Raw genomic sequence first — 12,500 nt, forward strand, 5'->3', positions numbered from 1 at the left:
ACATTAACATGTACAGTTTCCTTGGCTGATGTCACCTAGTGTCTTCCAGTTTTCATCACCACCCACCACAAAACCTTTTTGCGCATTTCTGTAAATGGTTCTACATGAAACTATGGATCTGTTAAGGGCAGTGGTGTAAAGTAACTAAGTACTTTTACTCAAGTACTTAAATACAATTTTGAGATATTTTTACTTTACTGGAGTATTTCAAATGTTCAGTACTTTTACTTCTACTCCACTACATCTCAGAGGCAAATATTATACTTTTACTCCACTACAATTATTTTTGATTATTATTACAAAACACAATAATCACTTCAGCATTCGGGCCATTTAAAAATAGTAGTAGATCTGCAATTTTCAAAATAATTTTATACATTTGAAAACTTGTGAAATGTGACATTCTGCATAATGAGTACATTCTACTTTTGGTACTTTAAGTACATTTTAAAACCAATACTTTTGTACTTTTACTCAAGTAAATTTTGAATTCCGGACTTTTACTTGTAACAGAGTATTTCTACATTGCAGTATTGATACTTTTACCACTGGGTAAAGGGTGATATGGAACTGCAAAGGGTTCTGTATTAACATTATATATTTACATAGCTCAACACAGAACCTTACACGGATTTATCTGGCCCTGGAAAAGAGTCAACAAACATGTAAAATCTTTACGAAGAACTCACATAGTTCTTTTTATGGAAACAAATGGCTCCAAATGTGTCTTTGATTAGGGGGTACACAGAACATTAGGAGCCATATCCAACCATTTTCATTTCCTTGTGGATCCTATTCCTGCAAGAGTTTTCTAAGTGTGAGTGCCTGTGGTTTTTCCTATTAGCCCCGGGTTCAGAATCAACATTTCATCAGGAAAATAAAAAGGGAATATGCATACGCTGATGCGGCTCTTTCACAGTCTCCGGAGCGCAACACTCACTCATGTTAATAGCAATCGGAGTCATCTCAAATAGCAATATAATGGTGTTTCATTAGCGCCTCGATTTCCTAATGGAGGTAGAGGTGTACTGGGTGGCAGCAGAGGTGATGAATGGTGTTGTTAAAGTTGATGTGCTGACATTAAGGAGCACGTTGGCCCATCATGGCTATTGTCTTTAGATTTCATTATGTCTCCATATTAAAGGTCAATGCGGGAAATGCCATGGAGGTGTACGGGCCAGTTGAGATGGAATGGATCCCTGCCGTGTGTGTCCGTGTTAATGATGTTGAATTAGGCCTTGATTTGATTTAATTAGCATGTGTATCGCTGGTGTAATGGCCAACTGGGGGACGAAAGTGTGTGTGTCTAGCAGAGATGTAATGGCCAACTGGGGGGTGTGTGTGTGTGTGTGTGTGTGTGTGTGTGTGTGTGTGTGTGTGTGTGCGCGTGTGCGTGTGCGTGCCTGCCCGCCCGCCTGTGTGTGCGTGCAAGCATGTGTGTATGTTTCCATCCATGCTTGTACTGTATCTACTGGTCTGTGTTCACGTTTATGGACACAACTCGTGTACTAATCTCCCAGTATGGAAAATAAATAATATGCCTCATTACAGTATTGTGGAAATACGTTTTTAGGGTATATATTTAGGGTCCAAAGTATGTTAGATATATTTTTTGCATGGTATGTTAAATATATATATCGTCGCTGTCAAGCAGAAAACTCATATCTACATATTTCACCGTTTTAGTTTTTTCATGAATTACTTCATCAAACAAGAGTGTTGCACAAAAGCAGTGAAAATGGCAGATCTACAAGCTCAGAACATGACGTGTTGCGAGCTTGTAGATCGGCTATTTTTTTATATATTTTTTTGCAATAATTATAAAAAAGGGTTTGTATGTTTAAACCCCCGTGATCTTGATTTGTGCAGGTCCCCTGACGAGTCGGCAGATCTTCCGCTTCAGCGAGGAGGGCCTGGTCAACGCCAGGTTCGACTACAGCTACAACAACTTCCGGGTGACCAGCATGCAGGCTGTCATCAACGAGACGCCGCTGCCCATCGACCTGTACCGCTACGTGGACGTGTCGGGACGCGTGGAGCAGTTTGGGAAGTTCAGCGTCATCTTCTACGACCTCAACCAGGTAGGCAGAAGATTAGGAAAATAAATCCTTAACGATTTATTTTTGATTGATTGATTGATTGATTGATTGATTGATTGATTGAATACTTTATTAGTCAGAAATGTAAACGGCACATTAAGACAGTTAGGCAGGGGTCTTCAACGTTTTTCAGATTCATGTTAATGTGTATTTCCAGACAGTTATAACCACTTAAACCCCCAATACTTAGAAAACGTGTGCTTGGTCTGCTCTTTTTCCCCTCTTTGCCAAAAATAGCCGATCTACAAGCACACACAGGGCCTCGCAGATCTGCTATTTTTGGCTATTGTTCCCCTCAGGATAGGGATGCTAGTGTTCAAGTGGTTAATGTAAGAAAATAAAGAAAAAAGTTCCTATCACGGAAAGATTTGGAGGCCCGCCTGTAGTAACTCTGAGGACCCCCTATAATAATACTATACTATATTATAGTATTGTTATGGCTTTGTGGTTTGCTTTGGCTTTCTAATTGTCCATGATCTACTGTGTATTTCTTACTAACTGTAAAACACAGCTGTTGCACCTCCAGCATTACACTGCGCACGTCATTTTTTTTAGCAATAACAGTTGAGTTTAACCACTTTCAACCTGGCGTCACTATTTTGGGTATGTCATTATAGGCAAAAAATATCAAAAGAATGATGTTGTCATACAGCAAAGTATTTATAGGGCTTAAGTGGTTAATTCTGTGCTGCTTTAGTACTCTGGCATAGGAAGTAAACCTCTCACACTGTATCCATCCTTCTTAAACCTGCGTTATAATAAGTACCAGTTTGGGCTGGATTGGGTCCTTGTGGAACACATTATTAGTTGTTATTTGTTGGCTGTAGTAGTTGTTATGTTGGCTGCTATAATAGTTGTTACATGTTGGCTGTTTGTAAGTGTTTATGGCAGACCACAATGGCAATAAGCCTTAGGGCTTTCTTGGGCTTTTATCCTAAGTTATGTCTTTGTGCATGTTTTATGGAATCACCAAATAAAATCAATCAATCAATCAATCACCCAGTCAACCAATCATATGCTGTGTGTGTTGCCAGGTCTGTTTTTTGGCTGACTTGGGTGACTTTGGGCTTGTTTTTCTGTCGCTTGTAAATATTGGGCTTGCTCCCTAATATTGTTTTAAATCAGTGACATTTCCATGTCAAGGATGTATTGCGAACTCATCGGAAAATAGTTTGTGCCAGGGACCCCCAATACAAGATTTGTGTATTTAAAATGTTTCAAAAACATTCTTTCTCATGATATATATATTAAAAGCCGATGCGGCATGTTGTTCGCTTGTAGATTCACTCGTAGATTCGCTTCTTGTCGCCTCTTTTGGCCTTTTTTTTTGTAGACCTGGCCGCTTGTCTCTCTCTTGCAATATCTGGCAACACCGGTGTGTGTGTGTGTGTGTGTGTGTGTGTGTGTGTGTGTGCAGGTGATCACCACCCACCTGATGAAGCACACCAAGGTGTTCAACTCCTACGGCCAGGTGGTGGAGGTGCAGTACGAGATCCTGAAGTCCATCGCCTACTGGATGACGGTGCAGTACGACGCGGCGGGGCGCACCACCACCTGCGACATCCGCGTGGGCGTGGACAGCAACGTGACGCGCTACGCCTACGAGTACGACGCTGACAGCCAGCTGCAGAGCGCCTCCGTCAACGAGCGCCCGCAGTGGCGCTACAGCTACGACCTCAACGGGAACATCAACCTGCTCAGCCATGGGACCAGCGCCAGGTAAACGTCAACCTGCTCAGATATGGGACCAGCGCTAGGTAACAACCAACCAGTGGGTGGATATAAATGAGTTGCTGTCGTCGGGCAGAAAACCTCTTATCTCCATATTTTTACTTTTTGTGTTTTTTTTTGTAAATTCAATCCTGGAACGACTCTGTGTCATTTTAGATTTCTTTGGCCATTCAAAAATTGCAGATTTATGTATTTTTTTTAAATAGCAGAAAATATGACTAAAATCTAAAATGACACAGATGCGTTCCTGGATTAACATTACAAAGGTTTGCTCAATCACTGAGCTTGCTCTAGAACAAACACAGTTAACAGTAAAGAGTATGGTGCCCGTGTTCCCATGCCTAACTGCTGCAGCTGCTTTGAAGTTGTTTTCCCCCCCTATTTCTGCTGTTTAAATATTTAACTTTGTCTGCCAATTCAGCAATTGCAGGACTCCAGTTTATTGAACTGAATCGCAGTATCGTTGAGTTGGGAACTGTTTTTTGGCAAAACAGGACCTCTTGAATAATTGTTATAATTCACAAACTGCACAGAGTGTACATTTTATTATAACTTGCTTATTGCCGTTTCTAAGCTTGACCAGGTTAGCCGTTCTAGCGCTCCTTCAGCAGCTTTTGCATCTAAATTTTGGCGCTCTTGCGGCGATAGTTGAGTCTTCTTTCACTTTCTCCCCACCGTTTGGTGCCACTTAACCATTATTACTTGCGCCTGTGAAGCAGCGCAAGTACTGTATTCAGGGTCGTCATGTCGAAAGGAGTACACAACATATACACAACGTATATTAGTTATATAGTATATAAGTATATATGTATATATATATATATATATATATATATACATATATATATATATATATATATATATATATATATATATATATATATATGTATATACTTATATACTTATATATATATATATATATATATATATATATATATATATATATATATATATACACAATACATATATACTTATATACTTATATACTTATATACATGTTATATATATATATATAAGTATATATGTATATATGTATATATATATATATATATATATATATATATATATATATATATATATATATATGTATATATGTATATATATATATATATATATATATATATATATATATATATATATATATGTATATGTATATATGTATATATATATATATATATATATATATATATATATATATATATATATATATATATATATATATATATAAGTATATATATATATATATATAAGTATATAAGTATATAAGTATATAAGTATATATGTATATATATATAGCTACGTGCGGTCCGCACTTAGCTATATACTGTTAAGAATGACGTAACGGTTACATAACCATTACGTCATCTCCAACGACGAAACCATTATGACGTCATCCTGGAGTGAGATGACGAAAACTTTTGACAGATTTTTGACTATGACGTCATCCTAGTAGTCTATAACTGTCCATCGACTTCAGTCTTCAGTGTTCAAGCACAGAAAATGTCTCAAGTGAAGGTCGAGGACACTGACCTCCCCCTCCCTCAATAACATTTCTTTATATATATTTTTTTTTTCTTTGTTTAAATTGTACATTAATTCTCAAGGCGCAAGTTAGCAATTGACAGATTGCAGTCTTGTTTTATACTTTGGCTATTCAAAAATAGCAGATATACAAGCTCGCTATCTGCTGTTTTTTGTTAAAGTTAAAGTGTTTAAACATATTTTTGCTGCTATAATAATAATAATGCATATGCTGTATAATAATTAACTCATTTTACTGGGTACCCGCTGGAACTCGCTCAAGGGCCCCTGGGGGTCCCCGGACCGCACTTTGAGAACCACACTGGCCTAGATTGACAGTTTAATGGGACTTTGGTGAGCCAGGGCGAGCCACTGCTGGAAAAAACATGGCAGCCATGTCTGTAGTTGCTGCAGCAACATGAGAAGCAGCTTTTTTCCTGAGCCTAGTTCATTATTAATCCTTCACACACCTCGCATTAAAAGCCTTATTGATATTCATAACACCTGGGCTAGCTGTCACCTAATTGTTCCTCACTGTGTGATATCGGAGGTGCTGCGCAACACACACACACGCACACGCACACACACACACACACACACACACACACACACACACACACACACACACACACACACACACACACACACACAGAGGTTGCGCACAGTTCTTAGACTTTCCCATTAAACAATATTCTGTAAGTATTTATTAATTGTGTAGGCCTGCCAGTGTACTGTACTGTACTGTAGTGTAGTGTACTGTACTGTACTGTAGACTGTCTTTTCTTGCTGAGAAATGCGTTAATTTGGGTTTTTTTCACGTCTAGGGTGCAGTGCAGTCTATTTTTGGCACGCAGTCATTTTTTTCGGCACAACACTGGCACTGCATCATTGGTTGGGACTGGAGGACGTGGGGAAGTTTTCACTTCTCTTGGTGTGGTGTGCGCTGTGTGCAATGATGCAATCATCTCTCATTTAATGTGGCTTTCTGTTGGAGGTTAAGCTATGGAAATAGTTGTCTCGTTGCCTACTGATTTGTGTACGTTTACTTAAGGTCCTTGTTAACCGGTGTGCTTATTTTGGGCAATTTGTTCTACATATTTCTCCATGTTATATTATTATATTATATTATTAGTGTGGTTGCCCAACAGGGCAACCAGACTATAGTACTCTATACTCTTTATTTATTTATTTATTTATAGATAAACTTTTTTTCAGACGCATCTCCTCCCACAGTTTTTATACCCCAATGTTGTGCCATATATCAAAATGACCGTCTAAATCGGGAATCGTGCGCGTGTATAGGGCTAAGAGATTGGTTGAATAGTTTAATTGATATTAATTTATTAGTGCCATTAAATGTCCCCATCCACTTTAATGGAAAAGTGAAAAAACTCAAATTCAAGTATTTTTTTCTCAGAAACCGTAAGAGCTAGAGTTATCAGATTTGGAGGGATAATTCATAATATTGTCCGAAATTATTGAAAAAAATATCACACCATTCGGCCTCATGGTGGCGCTATAACAGCCCCCTTTACGTTTTGGCCTGTAACTCTTGAACCGTAGGTCCGAAAATCAAAATTTCTTTTCACCTGGATTCCTTGGGTCACTACGCATCTCCCCATATAGGCCACGCCCATTTGCGTCAGGATAGATTTTTTGATATTGATTTATTTGTGCATTAAATTTCCCCATCCACTTTAATGGGAATTGCAAAAACTCCCATTCAAGTATTTTTTTCTCGGAAACCGTAAGGGCTACAGTTACAAGATTTGGAGGGGAGGTTAATAGTTTTTTGCGAAATTATTATCAAAAGAATCACACCAGTCGGCCATATGGTGGCGCTATAACAGCCCACTTTACCTTTTGGCCTATAACTCTTGAACCGTAGGTCGTAAAATCAAAATTTCTTTTTCCCTAGATTCCTTGGGTCATTACGCAGCTCCCCATATAGGCCACGCCCATTTGCGTCAGGATAGATTTTCCGCCATTTTGAATTTTCTTCAAAACACACTTTTTGCTCCTTTTCCTACAATTTTTTTCCAAATCTCACACAAATCGGTACACGTGATCTATGGACCCCTGCGATAAACCTGTCCAAACGACATTATGATAGTCCGACCGGCGTCGGCGCAACCACACTTTGCAATTTCCCCGGAATTGCGACGCGTCTAGTTATTATTTTTTATTCACAAACAGTAAAAACAGTCAATCTACAAACTTGTAGATCGGCTAGTTTGACTGTTTTTCATAAACCAAAGTATATACTGTACCCTATAGAGAGCTTAAGTGGTTCACCAATCAATCAAACAATCAATCATCAATTATATCAATCATTATTATTGACCCTTTAATCGTGATTTTGCCACTAAATATTATGTTAAAGGTATAGGGCCTAAAGAAAGAAAATCTAATCAAATTATATAAAAACATTTTAACATGAGAACAAAAATGCACATTTATTTAGGTGCATCTTACTTCAATGCAGAAATGCTGTTGCTGTTTTCATCCGAGGATATTAAACAACCGCAAGTGCTGTGTTTTAATAGTTTTGGAGTTGCAATTTGTATTTAAATTGGTCTTTGACTGGACGATTTGCCTCAAAGTGGAGTGCCATAGCCTAGAACACCTGGGCCGGCAAAATATTATGTGATTTCAGATACCGCCCTGTTAGTGGCTGCATAAAGTTACCAAATTGCCTTAAGCGTTAGTGTTGAACCTTGAAGAGGTGGCCTGTCTGGGGCTGAAACACAAGCTCATTATTCCATATCAACCTTGAACAGCGCCAACTGTTTTTGACTGGCACACCCCCTGTTTTGCCGTCCCTGCCCACGCTGATGCAAACTAGCTTGTTGTTGACCATGAAGCTGCCAAACTGGAGCTGGTGACAAATATTCAGTTTGTTCCCTAACAAATTGTCCAAATGGCCCACGCTGGCACTATAAAATATAGACCTTGATAAGTTATCCAGTACATTTGAGAGAAAAATGTTATGAAAAAATAAACAGTATAAATATATAAAAATAGGCGCAGCAACTTAATAATTTATAATGTTAGACTAGATGATATAAATCTGTATTGCCCCAATGGGGGGATATGGTTTTGGCAAACCGGAATTTCACAAAACAATGACATACAGTGACATACTGTAAACACAAAGAAAAATACATAATTATTTTATATCAATGTTCTATTATCAGTAAAATCGTAGTGTTTTGCCAGTTATTTGGGGGTCCACTTGCTATATCCTCACGCCCCACTAGTGGTTCCAAAACCGCAGGTTGAAAATCACTGGTATACAGTATCTGAGACCTCCTGGTTGAAAGTGGTTAATAGAAAAAATAAAAAAAGCTTTTTACCCCTTTTTTCTGCCCAATTTAGTCTTTATACCAATTAATTCCTCCCCACACACATTTGTGTGTTGTCACTACTGACTTACCTGCCAGTGATAGGAGCCCCCACCGGGAGGACGTAGACCTACTTACATACATGCAGTGACAAATGTCACCCTCCCTGCCCGGCTTCCAGGGCCGGCCGCTGCCATAAGCAATATATTAAGAGGTCGCTTAGGGCCACAACCACCAGGTTTTTACTTTCATATTGTAATTATGTCATGTATCTCCGATCCAACAACTAGCGTTATTATTTTAGTATGCAATAAAAAATGACAATGATTTTATAATGGGGTGTTTGGGGGGGGCACCAAAAAAAATCTTGCTTAGGGCAACGAAAATCCTAGGGCCGGCCCTGCCGGCTTCCCTCCCCCGAATACGGGCCAATTGTGTTCGTATACAGTATAAACGCTCGAGGACTGCAGTGGATTCGAACCCCCAGCCTGAAAAAAAGACAAAAAAAAGAAAGTGGTTGACAGGATGTCCCTTGCTTGTTGTTGTGGTTCTGACCTCCCCCCTCCTCCCCCCTCCCCCCCTCCCCAGGCTGACCCCGCTGCGGTACGACCAGCGCGACCGCATCACGCGGCTGGGCGAGCTGCAGTACAGCCTGGACGAGGACGGCTTCCTGCGGCAGCGCGGCAACGACCTGTTCGACTACAACTCCAACGGCCTGCTGACGCGCGTCTACAACCGGCTGACGGAGCGCGCCGTGTGGTACCGCTACGACGGGCTGGGCCGCCGCGTGGCCACCCGCACCAGCCTGGGCCAGCAGCTGCAGTTCTTCTACGCCGACCTGTCGCACCCCACGCGCGTCAGCCACCTGTACAACCACACCAGCAACCTCATCACCTCGCTCTACTACGACCTGCAGGTATGCGGTGGTAGGGACAGTGTTGGTAAAAGTGTTTTTTTTTTCATGTTTTTTACTTAAGTAAAATACTGCAATAGTCTTTTACTTAAGTTCAATACTGCAATATAGAAGTACTCTGTTACAAGTAAAAGTCCGGAATTCGAAATTGACTTGAGTGACAAAGGTATTGGTATCAAAATGTACTTGAAGTACCAAAAGTAGAAAGTAGTCATTATGCAGAATGTCCCATTTCACAAGTTTTCAAAAGTATAAAAGCCTTTTGAAAATAGCAGATCTGCAAGCTCAAATATTTGCTTCTGGGGGTCCCTAGAATACAATATTTTGAGATGGGGCCACATACATATCATTTTCGGGGCGGGGGTCCTTGACATGAAAGAGTTTGAGAACCACTGATATTATAGCAACATAAGTTAAAAAAAAATAAAAATGTTAGGATTTAGATTTTTGCACACATTTTCACGATAAAAAAAAAACAGATCTACAAGTTCATAGTGCCGCACTATGAGCTTTTGAATAGCCCAAAGTATAAAATGATGGTTATAGCTAAAAATTTAAAATGACACACATACAGTACATGCGTTCCCGGATTGAATGGGTTAATAGTTACCCCCCCTCCCCTCCCCCTCAGGGCCACCTCATCGCCATGGAGCTGAGCAGCGGCGAGGAGTACTACGTGGCGTGCGACAGCGCCGGGACGCCCCGCGCCGTCTTCTCCAGCAGGGGGCGCCTGGTGAAGGAGGTGCTCTACACGCCGTACGGCGAGGCCTACCAGGACACCAACCCGGACTTCCGGCTGGTCATCGGCTTCCACGGCGGCCTCTACGACCCGCTGACCCGCCTGGTGCACCTGGGCCGGCGGGACTACGACACGCTGGCCGGCCGCTGGACCTCGCCCAACCACGAGCTGTGGACGGAGCTCAGCCGCGAGCCCAAGCCCTTCAACCTGTACGCCTTCAAGGACAACTGTCCCGTCGGCAAGGTGGAGGAGGTGACCAAGTTCGCTACGGGTGAGCTTTCTTTATTATACGCCAGAACGCATGCGATTTCATAACAATTTTATTGCGATGCAAACAGCAGAAAAAAAGGAGAAAATACAGGATCTTTGAAAGGATTTAAAGAAAAGAGCTTTCAGTCATTTGTTACTGTATTGAAAAGAGGATAAGAGAAAACACAGTATTGTAAAAAAATATATATATATATAAAAGACGAAAATACTGGATTTATGTAAGAAAAAAAAGAAGATTTTTGTTTGTTTTGGAAACTAATTTTGTGTTTAAAAGAATCGTGAAAAATGGTATCGTGAACCTAGTATCGTGATTCGAATCGTATCGTGAATCGTTACATGCCTAGTGGTGTGTGGAATAAAAACGCACGCTCGCTTCCCCAGGATTTTACCCATCGTCTGTGTCGGGTGGAAACCAAAGCTGTTACTTTTCACGGTTCAAATACAAAAATAGCAAAAGCAGCAGATCTACAAGCTCAAAACACTTGTGGATCTGCTACTTTTTGATACTTTTGTGTGACGCTGTCGTAGGATCAAGTAGAACATTCATTTACGAAAAAACACAATAAGTTAGAATACGGAGATAAGAGGTTCATCACCATGCCAGCTTGTGATGGACATTTTCATCAATATACTTTTTTTGTCACGGACAAACAAAATAACTGGTCAATAATTTTACCAGAAACACAAATGACTAGCCCTAAATGTATACTAATGGACTCGTAATGTGCCATAGTATCTATGCCAGTAGTCTCCTTTTGGGCATGAGATCTATTTAGCCACTGCCTTTTCATCTTATACATCGTTAATTCAAATAATGCAAAGAGAATAAGTCAATAGTTTAATATGAATGAAAAAAGTGTAAACAATAATGCAAAAAATATTGATGGGACTTAAAATCCTGATGATTGCGCTTGAGTTGATCTTTTTGTATAGATTTTTTTTTATTTTTTATTTCAGTTCCTAAGTGTATTTATTTTTCTCAGTTCCCTGTCCGCTGGAAATGTTTCGTCAAATGGTTTGTCCGCATGTGTCTTTCCAAGTTCCCTCTCTTCACCATCAGGTTGCTCAGATTAAAGAAAGCAACACAATTAGCTACCATAGTTATGCAGACGATACACAAATATGCATAACCATTATCACTAGAGGACTATGGTCCAACAAACACTGAGTAAATGCATTGAACAAATCAACAATTGTAGGTGCCATAATTTTCTTCAATTAAACAAAGGCAAAACTGAAATAATAGTTTTTGGAGCCAAGGAAAACTGATTAAAAGTCAGAGCCCAACTCCAATCGGTAATGTTAAACACCTCTAGCCAAGTCAAAAACCTTGGTGTAGTCATGGACTTGGACACTTAGACACATTTTAATTGTGAGCTGCGTTGCCAGATTTTGCGAGAGAAATAAGCAACCAGGTTTACGAAAACAAGCCCAAAAGAACCCTACAAAGGAACCCTGCCACATGAGCACTTTAAACCTTCCGTATACTCTATACACATCAGCTATTATCAAAAAATCTGTTGAAATAAAAGTGAAATATTTGGAATATTTGGTATGGGGTTCTCTGGCACAAAATATTTTCAGATGGGGGTCTCTCATGTACATATTAATTTGGGGGTCCTTAATTATTGCTTAAACAGTAATGAAGACATTGGGATGCAAGCCCAAATAAGTAACTACACTTTTACCAATATTTACAACCAACTTTACAGAAAAACAAGCCCAAAGTCGCTTATAGTAAGCGAACATGCATGGCAACGCTTGATTGTGAGCATTGTGAGCTCATACAGCAGATTGCTAATCGTACGACGAAGTATGAATCACGTTATACTCGAAGACACCCACACAGAAAAACAAGAGTGTACAGATGAGTGTTGCCACTC

The 12,500-nt window shown here is 39.9% G+C and overlaps 1 protein-coding gene across 1 annotated transcript in view; it reads left to right on the forward strand.

The window, feature by feature from the left end:
* tenm1 (teneurin transmembrane protein 1) overlaps window positions 1-12,500 on the forward strand; it is a gene marked incomplete at its 5' end in the record, with an annotated part of 403,177 nt that overhangs the window by 383,628 nt on the left and 7,049 nt on the right. The window contains 4 exon segments of the mRNA XM_084041664.1: window positions 1,870-2,081; window positions 3,517-3,818; window positions 9,284-9,611; window positions 10,240-10,618. Of these exon segments, the coding sequence (XP_083897790.1) occupies window positions 1,870-2,081; window positions 3,517-3,818; window positions 9,284-9,611; window positions 10,240-10,618 (1,221 nt within the window).

Source organism: Gymnoscopelus microlampas (genome assembly GCF_963454915.1).
Source record: "Gymnoscopelus microlampas genome assembly, chromosome: 18".
In the NCBI taxonomy this organism is placed as follows: domain Eukaryota; kingdom Metazoa; phylum Chordata; class Actinopteri; order Myctophiformes; family Myctophidae; genus Gymnoscopelus; species Gymnoscopelus microlampas.